This window comes from Furipterus horrens, unplaced genomic scaffold, assembly GCF_987537825.1.
Source record: "Furipterus horrens unplaced genomic scaffold, mFurHor1.1.pri manual_scaffold_5, whole genome shotgun sequence".
NCBI lineage: Eukaryota > Metazoa > Chordata > Mammalia > Chiroptera > Furipteridae > Furipterus > Furipterus horrens.
Window position 1 is genome coordinate 93,578,072 of NW_028327175.1, and position 14,720 is coordinate 93,592,791.

The 14,720-nt window shown below is 46.1% G+C and overlaps 1 protein-coding gene and 1 pseudogene across 1 annotated transcript; one reads left to right on the forward strand and one right to left on the reverse strand.

Moving 5' to 3' along the window:
• Window positions 1-470: 470 nt before the first annotated feature.
• On the reverse strand, window positions 471-1,651 carry LOC150008996 (uncharacterized; annotated as a pseudogene).
• An 8,444-nt stretch (window positions 1,652-10,095) lies between these two features.
• Window positions 10,096-14,415, forward strand: PVRIG (PVR related immunoglobulin domain containing). Its single transcript, XM_090276743.1, has 6 exons — window positions 10,096-10,110; window positions 10,648-10,865; window positions 10,946-11,290; window positions 11,380-11,503; window positions 11,596-11,653; window positions 11,753-14,415. Exons 2-6 carry the CDS (start codon window positions 10,724-10,726, stop codon window positions 12,062-12,064), a joined length of 981 nt encoding a protein of 326 aa, XP_090132869.1. The 5' UTR covers window positions 10,096-10,110; window positions 10,648-10,723; the 3' UTR covers window positions 12,065-14,415.
• The last annotated feature ends 305 nt before the right edge of the window (window positions 14,416-14,720 follow it).

Here is a 14,720-nt window from a genome sequence, read left to right on the forward strand (position 1 = left end):
TAAGCAGAGACAGGGATTGAATCTTTATGGGCACTTTATTCAGATGGTTGACGATAGAGGAGACAGCAGGTTTGTACCCTAATAAACTGTCTTAAATTCCAGTATAAAATGGGCCCTTTTATAAGGAGAAGAGTAGGTAAGGGGGTTGGAATTCAGGGAAAAGGTTAATTGGATAAAAGCTTCAGTGTCCTTTCATCTGTGTCCTGAGCAGTGGTCCCTGTGCCCTGGGCAGTGGTCACCCTGGAGTACAATGGCTCAGATACCATCTTGATTGCTTGCAGTCCTCCTGCGGCACAAAGGTGGAACTGCTTATGGTCTCCTGGAATCAAAGTGGGTGGTACCTGCAATTCTGGAAACAATAGCTTTTTACATACATTGATTACTAAGCTCATTAGCTGTTACTTGAAACTAAAATTTTCCAGCATTTGAGTCCCCCATCATTCCCCCACTATTGGTTTATCTTATTTCTATCAGATCAGCTTCGTATGGAAATGCTCATTTTGCTGTTGAGCACATATATTAGCATTGGACCTTCTGGTAGGGGGCTTAGGGATACACTTAATTGCAGATCTACATAAGGGGGCACATTGTAAGAAGCAACAAGCTACAATACTAAAAAGTATGAAAAAAAAAAGAACAAATGCCTCTCTAAGACCAGTGATACTAGGTAACCAGGAGGTTAGTTTGGACAAATCAATACCAAACAATTCCTCTCTCTGTTTAATGCTGGATACTACTTCATTTACTTGCTTTATTTTATGCTCTATAAGTTGTGAATTACCAGATTAAAGCAGCGGAGTCCTTTAAATTCTTCACATCCATGATTATGTCTTAAAAGGAGGTAGTCTGTATTGATAGCAGCATGATTCTCTAATACTGCTTCTCTCACTTGTCCTAGTTCTTGACTAATAGCACTGATGGCTTGTGAAGTGGCATTCAAAGCTTTTGCCATAGCACAGATCAATCTACTTATTTCTACATTCAAATAGGTTACCATGGCTGGCATCACAAATAGTCAAGGATATATATTCCTAGGGCTAAAAAGGTTTAAATCACTGTTACAATCAGGTGCAAGGGAGAGTTCCCATTGAAGCCAGGTGGGGCGGGACTTCTGAGGCATGAACACTGTCAGTCTTCCCAGAGAGCGAGGTCCCCCAGAACTGTTGGCTGGAACATAGGAATAAGCAGTTTTTCCACATATTAGAAACCATCTTGCAGGCAACTTAACATGAGCAAAAGCATAATATACATTAGTGGTGGTGGTGCAATTCATCTTCACATCACAGTTTTTAGTACAATTGACAAAAGTTGCATACTCTCTAGCTGGGGCTACATTAGCGACCTTTAAGGAAAACATTTCCATGTCCTTTAGGGTTACCCCTGGTCCCCAATTATAAATATCAGAGTATGTCATTTTCTTATTGATATGGTTGAACATAGTATAATTTTGAAAGCTTTCCAAGGCAGCACAGACACCTGTAAGACATGAAGTGAAAGCTTGTTCAATGTAAGTTCCTCCTGCAAGACAGAAGTCGGAAATATTTAGCACATTTTTTGCTAAATATACCCAAACATTTTCATCTCATTTGAAAGGGATAAGTTGCCCATAACATGAGGTTAAACAAAAAGTAATGAAAAAAACATAAGTCATTGTTTTCTAAAGAAAACTTTCAGGTCTTCTTGTGGTTCAGTGGTCCATCGTTCCTCTGGTGCTCTCTTTACTCTGGTGTGATGAATCCAAGGTTTTGTTCCTGCCAATTTCACTGCGGTTGGGGTGGTGAGGAGTTTGTCCCAGGGTCCAGTCCACTTTTCTTCTAGTTGGCTTTGTGGAGATCCTGTCTTCCTGGTCTTGAGTAGCACCTTATCTCCAGGCTCAAAGGAATGTGGTGAACCTGTAGGGGAGAGGTCCCTAATACAAGCAAGGTCATTAATTACAGCCAAGGTCTGACTTAACTGTTGTACATATTCCTTTATCTTCACTTCTTGATCTATATACATATCTCCCACTCCAATCATAGCCTGAAATGGTCGCCCATACACAATTTCATAAGAACTCAATTGAATCCCACTTCAAGGAGCCACCCTTATCTTGAGCAGGGCAATAGGTGAAGCTTGGTCCCAATGGAGATGAGCTTCTTGGCACAGCTTTGCTATATGTTTCTTCAAGGTGTGATTCATCTTTTCTACTTTCCCAGAAGCCTGAGGTCTCCATGCCATGTGGAGTTTCCACTTGATTCCTAAAACTGTACAAGCCTTCCGTGTAATTTCTGAAACAAAAGCAGGTCCATTATCGCTCTGTATGCTGCCAGGAAGACCACACTTATAAACCGTTCCCAGTCCCTTATTAACCTTTTCCACACTTTTATAAACACTACTCATGTTCTTAAACATATTCTACACTCTTAAACCTACGTAACTTTAACAACATATGTACACAGTACCGCAAAATCCCACGATATAGCAAAAAATGCGATAAATAAATTTTTTAAAATCCCATGATACAGTGAGGCCGTGATAAGTGAACCGCGATATAGAGGGATTACGGTACCATTAACTTATTTCCCTTTAATGCTGATCTTTATTATGTAAACTCATAAAAGCTTCTATGTAAGGCATTTCATCCAACTTCCCTGGTCTTTGACAGAACAACTCTAATTGCATATAGTATAGTAGTTTAAAGACCCATTCAGTGGCCAGCGCTCTCCTGAGTCTAGATTATATGTAAACCAAACAGTGTTAAAATAAAAAAAACATTTTCTTTTAGTCATAGGTTTATAAGCATAGGTCGACCAATCAGCCAGAATTCGCCCCAAAGGGCTGCTTCTTGGAACAGAGTCCACCCCCCACCCCACCTCCCATTTAAACAGACAGAGCTCTATAACCAGGCAGTACCTTACGGCACCAGAAGATGCCTTCCAAACAGGCAGAGCTCTATAAACCAGACAGTACCTTATGGCACCTAAAACCAGAAGTCGTCTTTTTACCTAACAATCTTGGTCATGACCCTGGATTGTAATCTGAACCAGAAAGCCCAGTGATTCAATCAAAATCAATCAAAGATGAAGAAGACAGGAGGTGCCGAGAATCGGAGGAGAGTCGCCAAGTGAAATCACTTGGCAGCTGCTAGGGAATCTCCAAATCCGCACCCTGGAACTCCCCAGTCTAGGCAGCCAGTGGGACTCCCTGTCAAATACCCAGACTTACTGGAGAGTCCCAAAGTCAGTCCCAGCAGAGTCGCCAAAATATGAAATCGGAAAAGCCAGTGCTCATGCTGCCTGTCACCTACCAGACCCAATAAGCAGAGACAGAGATTGAATCTTTATGGGCGCTTTATTCAGATGGTCGATGATCTGAGAAGACAGCGGATTTGTACCCTAAAAGACTGTCTTAAATTCCAGTATAAAATGGGCCCTTTTTAAAGGAGAAGAGTAGGTAAGGGGTTGGAGTTCAGGGAAAAGGTTAATTGGATAAAAGCTTCAGTGTCCTTTCATCTGCATCCTCAGCAGTGGTCCCTGTGCCCTGGGCAGTGGTCTTTGTGTCCTGGGCAGTGGTCACCCTGGAGTACAATGGCTCAGATACCATCTTGATTGCTTGCAGTCCTCCTGAGGCTCAGAGGTGGAACTGCTTATGGTTTCTTGGAATCAAAGTGGGTGGTACCTCCAGTTCTGGAAACAATAGCTTTTTACATACATTGATTACTAAGCTTATTAGCTGTTACCTGAAACTAAAATTTGCCAATATTTGAGTCCCCGATCAACTTGTTTGTTCTTATTCTACTTTTTGGACCAGCACAGCCCCCTCTGTTCTCTTTTTTCCTCTGACAAGCAATCTAATATATGAAGACACTTGTCACTTTCTACTTTATTTTCTTCTGTGGTTTAAGGAACCCCTCTGTCTCTCCTTTCAGATATGATTTCCAGTTCATCCCATTACTGGGCATCTGCTTTAATTTCAAGTTTTCACTGTGGTCTTCCAGGCTGAAGACAGCCATCCAGCTAGTGGTCTCTGCAGAAGGAACCATGACTTCCTGTGATCAGGTCACTCAGCCAAATCCATTTTTTCCTTCTCTCCCCTTCCTCCTAGATAAAAGCTAGAAGTTGGGTTTGTGAGTCTCCTTTTAGAAAGGCAGTCTACAAGTACGCTGGGGACAGAGATCTTTAACCTGTGTTCAGGTGGACCAGCTCCAGGAAAAGGATCCTTTTCTAGGCTCTCTGGGAACAATGGGAGAACTGAGGTGAAGATATGGAGGTCACTAAGGTCCCAGGAGGGGAAAGATTCCTGAGTTATTTCAATACCAACCAAGCTGAGGGTACATACTTCATAAGATCAAAAGAGTAACTTGGAAGCTCTGTAAATGTTGGAGATATGTATGCAGCCAGACAGCCCAATGTAGTGAATTGAGTTCCAAACTTAGAATCTGTGCAAATATTATACCATGGTCCCCAAATTCTTTACCACTCTTTGGTGAGAGGTTGAGTTCTAAGTCCTCTCCCCTTGAATGTGGGCTCTATGATTGCTTAATAGAATATGATGGAGTGATGCTATACCAGTTTCCAAGCCCAGACCTTAAAGAAACTGGCAGCTTCCATGCCCTCTTTCTTGAGTTAATCACTCTTGGATCTATGAGAAAGTGCCAATCGGCTGAATGGAAAGGCTATGTGTAAGTGTTAAGCCAGCAGTTCTAGCTGAGGTCCCAGACTACTTTCAGCGTCAACACCAGACATGATTCGGATGTGAATCAAATGATTCTGACACCCAGCTTTTGTCTTCTGGCTGAGGCTCCAGGCATCAGGGAGCTGAGATAAACCACCATTCTATGCCTTTTTCAAATTCCAGACCCCTAGAATCCATGAGCATGGTAAATGGGTGGTGATTCACCACTAAGTTTGGAGTGGTTTGTTACACAGCACTAGTAACAGAAATGGAACCTTCAATTCTTAAGATTCCAAATGTTTGAGCATCTATCAGTTAAAAAAATTTATATATTATATAAACATTTACTACTTAGTTTATTTATACACATTAAAAATATAGTGGATGAGTTAGTGATGAAGTAAATGTTTCTAAATACTTTTTTGGTTAATAGCATAATATACCTTTTTGCACTAAAAACATTGTAATGAGAGCAAAGTGAGAAACATTTTTTAAATCTTAGCTTAATATTTCTTTTTTAAATTCTCACTCAAGGATATGTTTATTGATTTTAGAGAGAGAAACATCCATCAGTTGCCTTCCTTACACACTCCGACTGGGGACTGAACCCGCAATGTAGGTATGTGCCTTGACTGGGAATCAAAGCCACAACCTTTCAGTGTATGGGATGATGTTCCAACCAACTGAGCCACCTGACCAGGGCCATCGCTTAACATTTCTGATTCTAGCTGAAAGTTTATTTTATCTTGATGATTTTAATGACCTTCATAACTGGAAGGAGTACCTCTTAAAAACATGTAAATCCAAGTGGAATGGGTGCTTCTTTGGCTGCATGTATTATTTTAATAGATAAGCCAAAATCCATTGAAATTACTCACTTAGAAGACGTGTAACAGGTCAGAAAATGATTTCCAAGAGCAAATAATAATATTACGCATTGTTTGGAATGACAGAACCACTACATCCTATAGCATATAAGTTGCAGTCCATCATAATAAGCAGTGGCTTTGCCTTTCTTACCTTAGGTTGCTGATTTTATCAGAGATAAACCATGACATTTGGATCCCAGTGAGGACACCAGTGTCACTTAATAGTAATAAAAGTTAACTTCATTGTATTTTTATCTTTAAAAATTAGAAATATTAATCATTTTTTCTGCATGACACCAGTGGATAGTCTGTATACCACCTGTGGGACACACACCCCACCTTGACAACCACAACTTGAAGGACTTCATTCCAGGAAGTTTCCTGCCAGGAGAGGTAGAGCTGTGGGCTTCATGAGCAGCACTTCCAGTTGGTTAGGCCCAGGCCAGGCTGGAATTGCAGCTGAGGCCAGATGAGGCAGGAGAGATGGAGGCCTCTGCACAGGCTGAAGCTTACCAGGTTGATAAGTGACACCAAGTAATACTTTTCAGGAGTCTCAGTGCTGTGCACTGTCTGTTAGCTTACTATTGAATAATTGCTTTTAAAATTATAAAATAATTTTAAATAAGGCTTTTTCAATTCTTGTTGTGGCCATGAGCTCTGCCAGAAAGTGAGTTGTTGGTATTCTCTCCTAAATTATAAAGTGGAAGGGTTTTTCCCCAAATTTCTGAGAAAAGTCTTCAGTTATCAGGTAAGTCACCATCTTTTGAACTCCAAGCAATACCTACTCTGGGGGTTTACAAATAAAAGAATTTGTGTTTGAATGACACGAGAGGATGAAGTGGTGGGAAGTCTTCCTTGAGCTCTGTGGTTGCTTTCCCAGGAATAGGGTAGAACATCGTAATCCTTGAAAGTATACACAAAACAAGTCTTAAGTACAGATTCACAGAAAACCCCAAGTATGTGTTGAGTTGGAATAGCTGGAGAAATAGGCACTAAAGACTGAGGTCAGGAAAAAAACAGCTTATCCAACCAGAGGAGCTACTGGAATAGGACATTCTGACTCAGAAAATCGCTCTAATGTCATATGTTTCAGGCTCCTTTCCCCTTATAATCATCCTTGATGCTCAGAACATATCTCCTAGCTCAGTTTATTCCTGGAACTTGGCTCCTAGCACTGTGATGTCTCCCCATTAGCAGTAGCTCTTCAAGAACATCACCTCATTTTTCAGGGCACCACCTGAAAATCTCTCTTCTAATTAAAACAGCAGGCGAGTCACCTTCCCAATAGCCAAGGACCCTTCTGAGATGCCAGTTTATATCTTTCTAAAATACCATAAGAAAAAAATATTGCTTCATAGCCAAAAAAGCCGTAGGCTTTCTCCATGGAAAAATAACCAAACCAAATACACTGCAGAACCAAGTGTGGGTGGCAGTGTCTAAATAATAATGATTGTAACAGGAAATTTCCAGAGTCACAGCTTATATTTATCAGGCACTAATTATGTACCAGGCACAATTCTAAGCCTTATTTCATTTGACTTTTCCTAACAATACTGTCAGACAGACACTAATATTATCTCGATGTTACAGATGAGGAAACTGAAGCACAGAGAGGCTAAGTAACTTGTCCAACGTTGCACAGCTAGGAAGTGGAGACTCAGTATGGGACTATATAATCTCCTCATTTGAAAAAGAAAAAGAAAAGACTGAGGTCAGGATGGAGCAGAGAAATAGAAGAGTGGCAACCTCACTGAAATGAATCCCAGGGTATTGAAGAAGACCTCTAGCGTAGAGGAGCCTAGAAGGAAAACTATGTAATCTGATAAAGTATATTAGAACCAGCAATGGGACTGCGTGGCATAGTAGAAAGCTGAAAAATAGAGCATCCTATGTGGTTGCAGTAGCCTCTCACAGTAGAGGATGGGAAGGCAGATCAGGCTAGGAACTCTGTATAGGTTCCTCACTGATGGGGTAGAGCGCTGCTGTTTTTTGACAAAAACCTTATAATTCAATTAAAAAATTTTAACTATGCATGGGAAAGGCAGTTCAGCATAGTTGTTAATAGTGTGGGTTCTGGAGCCAAAATTTTTGTCAGAGTTCAAATCCAAGCTTCACTGTGTACTAACCTTGTGACCCTGGGCAAGTTATTTCCTCATAAGGTAATTGTTAAGTGTGGAGCTAGTACATGTGAATCACTCAGAACAAATTTAGCACGTAGTATACATTCAACGTTACCTCTTAGTTTTTACATTACTTCGATGCAGGAACACAGGTGACATTTTCACAACATTTAAGATATATGTAGCCCTGGCTGGTGTGGCTCAGTGGATTGAATGCCGGCCTGTGAACCAAAAGGTCTCCGGTTCAATTCCCAGTCAGGGCACATGCCTGGGTTTCAGACCAGATCCCCAGGTAGGGGTGTGTGAGAGGCAAACACACATTGATGTTTCTCTCCCTCTCTTTCTCCCTCCTTTTCTCTCTCTAAAAATGAATAAATAAAATCTTTTAAAAATAAAATATGCGTAAAAAGTATATGGAACAGTTATGAGTCTCACTCTAAAAACTCATATGAGGAACTTCATATAAATGGATGGTGACCAGTACTCACTGAGGGCTCCAGCTAGGTTGTGAGCAAAGTGCCACACCTACATAGTTGCTCTCAATTACACTGTGAAGCAGAGTTGATTCCTATGGAGATGTTGCTTCTCTGGGAGGTTATGTCACTTTGTCTAAGCTTGCAGAGCTAGAAAATTGTGGCACCAGTTCAAACCCCCCTGGACCTCATTCTAGAGACTGACCACAAGGTCTGTTTTCACTGCAGCTTCATTTGGGCTATGGCTGCATGGACTTCACCAAGAGGTATTAGAGCAGGAAGTGGCTGTTACCAGATTTGTGTCACCTGACCTATACCTCCAGACCCAAGAGGGATGAGGTGAGCAGCGCAGACCTGATGATTCAGGGCTTATGGTGCTAGGTTTAATGACCTGTTGTGTCTCTGAAGCTCAAAACTCTGGAGACTCTTCAGGTATAAGCAAGGAAGTTCTGAGAGAACAAGGGCCCTAACATATATCAAAACATAAAAGTATTCTACTTAGGGCCATGTGGCAATGAAATAGGAATAAGTAAAATAATAATAATAATGACTAGGAAAGAGAATCCAGAAGTATATCCATTTGTAAGAATTTATGCTCAAGATGGCGTTTCAAGACAGTAGGGAAAGAGACTACTGTTCAATAAATGGTTAGGGGACTTCTAGCTCTCCCTAAAATGTTACACTATTTTATACCACTATCATCCCCTGTTAAAATTCTTCATGGGCTAAAAATAAACCCTCAGAGTTAAGAATAAAAACAAAACCATAAAATTATGTTTAGAAGTTGGTCTTCTAAGCAGTACACAAAATTCAGATATGATAAAAGGATGGCAGTTTTAATTTCATGATAATTAAAACAGGGAGGGGAATGGGAATTAATAGACTGGTGAAGGAGAATTTTAATGTTTTCTAGTCTATGTTTTTTGAATCTTATACAATTGGAACTTACTGAGGGGACAACATGGCTTACAGATGGAAAAAATGAAAAATTTGGTGAGTAATTGACTTTGTACCATGGCTTTTAATCCATCAACCACCAAGTATTGAGCTCCCTTATGTATCTGGACTGTGTAAGGGTTGCATAAAAGACAGAGCCACCACTGGTGCCTGCCGTCTGTGAGATGGTTGTCCAAAAAGGAAATGTTCTCTTGGGGACAGCTTCCTGGAGGTGGTAGAATTAGACCTGGGCCTTGCCAAACGGGATTTCAGTGGTTGAGAGACAAGAACGTTCCAGGCGAGGGAGGCTGAGGTTGGCAGCCTCAGGTGCCCATGTTCTGCACCCACACTGGGCTGGGCCACCTAGAAGTGCGTCAGCTCTGCACAGGTCTCCCACTCTGTCAAGAGAACAGTAGTGGAGGAAGTGGTGAGAGCAAGTCTGAGTCAGGTCTGGAGATTGGAATGTCAGGCCTGAGAGAAGGTCAAAGGTTTGAGAGAATGCTAACTGGGCTGGGAGCTGTGAAGTGATTGATCTGGGGCCCTCTTTACTAGCTCTAAGGTGTGGATGGGGTGACAGAGTTTACCCAAGAGACTGATTTGGTTTATGGCTAACATTACAGGATTAAACAGATGCTGAGTCATGCAGGTGAGCAAACCAGGAAGGTGACCACAGCCCTGAGGCAGGGCCACCTCTCAATTCTTACCACACAGTGAACAAGAGAGTCCTCAACAACCCCCTTGGCTCTAACCCTGAGCTCACCAAGCTACTGTCATTCCAGAGTCAAGCAGAGTACAAGACAGAATGCAAAGCATTCTGATCTCTTGTCACTGCTTATACAGCAGCATTCTGTAAATGGACAGAAACAGAAACAATTTAGAGCAATACTTTGTGGGGAAAAGATGGCCTGAGTCAGGGAGGTGGCGGTGGGAGTGATAAGAAATCAGGTGGTTATGATGGAAAGTCTCAGGATTTCCTGATGGGCTGGAGGTGAAAGAGTCATCACAGATGATTATGCTTTTGGCCTGAGCAGCTGGAAGCCAGTAGCCCTCAACTGTGAGGTGAGGGGAAGCTGTAGATGGGGCAGAATTCAGTTTGGGGAGTGTTTGATGTTGGAAAGGAAAGGGAGGTCTGGGCCGGAGATTTAAATGTGGGACAGGTTAGCATATAGACAGTGAGGATACCCACCTCAGGTGTCCTCAGTGGAAAAGTGATGTGTCAAGCTGGGCTTGGCTCTTAGGTAGCCCCCTGCTGGCTTTCCTGCTTACAGGTCTTCCTCTTCCCATGTTCCTCCACATTCCCTACTTCTTAGCTGGGGAGGGTCCAGGTCAGAGGCTTCTTTCTAAGGAGAAATCAGGGGTCCCTCCTCCTGAAGGAAGGGGATTCTTTCCAGGTCCCCTTGCAGTATTCATCCCTTCCCAACTCCTCGCCCTTCCCCAGAGCCTGCCCTGCCTAGGTTGTTACCCACAGACAGGGCTGGTAAAGGAACCTGAGCCACTTGCCCTGCTCACAGTAATGCAGTGTGGGGACAGAAAAAACCTTGTCACTGTCACTTTAAGTGTTCTGAGGGAGGGGGTTCATTGCCCTGTGTTCGCCAGCTGAGGTAAACAGAGAAGGAAGTGGATCTGGGTTGCGGAGAACACTGAGTCCAGCTGCTCCTGGGCCTGCTCACACATGAAAACTTCCTGCGATGAGAGCGGAAACAGGTGCCATCCCCACCACAACAGCCCCCAGAGCCTGGGCCAAAGGGGAGCCATGGAGAGGCACCGGGCTCTGGTTCTGCTCTTGGCACTGCTGACACTCTGCATCACTGCTGGTGAGTAGGGGGGCAGAGAAAAGCAGAGGCCATGGGGATGTGATGGAGACTCAGCCTTGGGCCTTTGTCTGTATCCACAGGGACACCTGAGGTGTGGGTTCAAGTTCAGATGGAGGCCACCAAGTCCCCATCCTTCACTGTTCGCTGTGGATTCCTAGGATCTAGTATTATCTCCCAGGTGACTGTGAGCTGTGGGGGGCCCAATGGTGCTGGAGGGACCAAGCTGGCTGTGTTGCACCCAGAATTCGGCACCCAGAAGTGGCCCCCTGCCCTCAAGGTCCAGTGGGAAACTAGAACCAGCATCTCACTCACCCTGGAAGGGTCTGAGGGGAGAAGCCCCAGTCCTAACACCACCTTCTGCTGCAAGTTTACTTCCTTTCCTGGGGGCTCCGAGGAGGCCTGTGGGAACCTCAGCATAGACAACGGTAGGGCTGATGAGGAGCAGGGCCCAGGGAGGGCAGGGAGGAACTTGGGCCACCTGCTGCCAATCTGGTATGTCTCTCTTTGTGCACAGAGCTTCCTGCCCCTACCCCAGCCCCTATTCTGCGGGCCGACCTGGCCGGGATCTTGGGGGTCTCAGGGGTCCTCCTCTTTGGCTGCATCTATCTTCTCTACCTGCTGCATCGGCAGAAGCACTGGTGAGACCCAGCCCCAGCCGGGCCCAGTCTAAATCCTTATGTCACTGGGCTAGCCACATGCTTTATTTCTGACCTTCCTAACTCTCTCCCAGGTCTGTCATGAAGCTTCAGCCACCCCTCAGCAGCCCCCGGACACAGACACAAGCAAGGGTGAGGATTAGGGATGGCTCTGCGCAGGGAACTGAGTGGGATGGAGATGGGGCCATGATGTGGAACCTCACTTGGGCCTTTTTCCCCATTACCATGCAGGCAGCCAGCCAAGCCTCCCTGGCCTCTCTCTACATCCCCTATGCCATCATCACCAACTACTTCTACCCGGCAGATCTGGACACGGTTCTCCCACCCCAGCCATTGTCCAGGTGGGCTCCGATCCCGACCCACACAACACACCAACCTGCCCCCTGGACACCCCTGCCAGCCTCTGCTTGCAGCAGTTTCGTCTCCGTTGAGAATGGACTCTATGTTCAAGCAGGAGAGAGGCCTCCCCATATCCATTCCAACCATATCCCTTTCTCTGACCCTCTGGGGCCCAGAGCCATGGAGGAGCCATACAGGAGTTAAATGAGAGGAGTCCCAAGTCTACTCGGCCTTCCTCCCCTCCCAGGCCTCTAGGACCCCCTTCCATTGTTTGCACATCTTATTAGACCTCTAATAAGTGTTTCCACACCTACCCAGCCAGGGCCCACTTGCTGTGGATGTGGTCAGCATGTGTGCTCATGTGGGTACATGTGCACACGTATGTGTATGAGAGCTGACAAAAACCCATCCCAGGTGGTTTCCTGTTTTCAAGTCCCCAGCCCTCCTAGGTGATGTCAATAACTAAGCCAACAAAAATGGTTTATTTGACTGGGGTCTTGGCTGGGCCTTTTCTTCTTTGGGAACTTAAGAGGTTGGAGGTAGTTTCAACCCCTGGGAGGCAGAAGCCAGGATAGAATCAGAGGGGGAAGGGCATCAGTACAGAAAATCTCTCCCCTGCCCTGTCCTCACCCAGACAAGGGGTTCCTGGGCTAGGGTGGCCATGTCAGAGAGGGTCCTGGCCCTGCAGACCTTGCTGAGGAGCACTAAGTGAGATTGACAGGACTGGGGTCCAATGGACACAGGTAGGGTAGTCCATATTCAAATCCACCATGTCCTAGGACAGCACAAGGGCTTCTGGGGCTTCAACTTGAGAAAAGACCTTGTGGTTTGATCTGGCATCCCTACAATATGGTTCCCTGAGATGGCCTAGGGGTGATCCCTGATGTCCCCCCTCCAGAGCTGACACTCAGAGGCAGGGGACCCACCTCATATCTGCCCACAGTGGCTTCCTCTTGCTTCTCTCCTGTTATTAGGGCACCAGGACTGCTCCCCACTGGCCACTGGCAGACAGGCCCACTTGACACAGGGACTGAATACATGCTCCAGTGCAGGATGCAGCTCTCCTTCTGTAAACAGGCCCAGCAGCCTGGGCCCATCACACATTTGCCACATAAAAATAAGACAATGTGGTGACAGAGCTCTGTAAGCTGAGAGGCTTTGCAATAATATGGCAGATTGCAGGGAGTGCGGGGAGGCAATGTAGTCCTGGAGCCAGGCTGAGCCTGCACTTCAGGGTGAATCCTAGTTCGGGGAGATACCTGCCACTTGGTCCCTTCCCTGCATGTGGGAAATCCCAGGCAGTACCAGCTGCCAAGCCAGGAACCACCTCTTCTGCCTCTGCCTGGCTCAAGGAGGGCCTGCCTGCAGGCTGTGCACAACCACAGAACTTTCTAGCAACCCAACTTACTATTTCAGGCATGCTCAGAAATGGTCTTCCCAGAATCCAGGCCCATCCAGCCATCAACTCCATGTTGCGCTGGAGAGATGGTAGACCAGACACGGTGAGGGGGTGGTGAAGGGGTTATTGAGCCTGCCTCCCTCAGTCAATGATCATCGTCCTCCTCAGAGAAGCCCTTGGTGCTTGCCTAGCCAGCTCAGTGGTCCCTTCAGGGCTGGGGGTTTAAGGGAGAGAGGAGGGGTTACTGTGCAGGTGCCCAAGGAGAGTGAGGGAGATGTCAGTGAGGGAGGGAGTAACTGAGGGCCCAGCTACCTTGGGACCATGCTGAGACCACGGACAGGGGTTTGGGGGGTAGTGGGGCTTGCAGGGTCTCAGGGGAGGCTTTAGGAGGCTTACTTCTCTAGGAAGGAAAGTATAGTTCATGGGACAAGGGGAGCTCTGAGGGATTCCCAGCCCCCAGCCCAACCCCCAGCCAGGCCACTTGCCTCTAATGGAGTTGAGGGAGGAGAGGTCCTCCGGCCTGAGCTGATCTTCCACAAACCAGCTCAAGAGGCCACAGCCCAGCCTGATCTTGGTGGTACACAGAACCAAAAACCTGGAGATGCAGGAAGTCTCGGCAGCTGGTATGCTCCCCACTGTCCATCCCCAAGTGCCAGACCCAGCAGTGCTGAAGGGAACAGCTGAGCGAACCATGTGGTCGCTACATTGTGGACACAGCCTGGGAGATCAGCAGTCCAGGACCCCTTCTCAGACCCAATCTGGGAGATCATGCTCATGTTTGTTCAACAAGTGTAGAAATTAAGGCCCAAAAGAGGACTGGCTTAAGGCAACAGAACTGAATCAGCTCCAGCACCTCCACAGACAGGCAGCCAGATTGTGCCCCCAGCCATAACTCAGGATGAGGTTTGTGCTTTGAACCAACCTGGGTTTTTGAATCCCAAGGGCTACTTACTCTCTGGCTGTGGGACCTGGAGGACTTAACCTCTGCGAGGCTCACTTTGCCCATCTGGCACATAACAAGGGTGATAAGGCCTGAAGGGAGTGAAGATTGTACAGGAGGGCCAAGTACCAAGCAACCCTGCCTGGGGTATCTTATTCAGGACTTACAGCAACCCCCAAGGGGTAGTAGATATTGTCAATAAATCTATTTAACAGATGTGGCGCCTGAGCCCAGGGTCACAGAACTGGAAGGAAGAGGTGCTCTTAGGGGGAGGAGAGGAGGTGTGGGTTCACCCTCCGGGGCCTGGACACTTTCGCTGCCGGGCTCAACTCCGGACCCCGCCTCGCTGGGGCGGTGGGGAGACGCCTGAGCAGGCTGGTGGGTACCCATGGAGGCCCGGGCATGCGGGTACCGAGGAGACGGCCCTCTGATGACACCCGCTGCGGAGGGGCCCAACGGCGAGGCTGTCCCCGAGGGCTCCCGAGAGGTCCTTCTGCAGAAGACGCCAGCCCTCCCTGAGA

Coding starts and splice junctions, on each gene's coding strand:
- PVRIG (XM_090276743.1), top strand. CDS start 10,724: ATGAAAACTTCCTGCGATGAGAGCGGAAACAGGTGCCATCCCCACCAC. Junction 11,504..11,595: donor CTGCATCGGCAGAAGCACTG/GTGAGACCCAGC, acceptor ACTCTCTCCCAG/GTCTGTCATGAAGCTTCAGC. Junction 11,654..11,752: donor GGACACAGACACAAGCAAGG/GTGAGGATTAGG, acceptor ATTACCATGCAG/GCAGCCAGCCAAGCCTCCCT.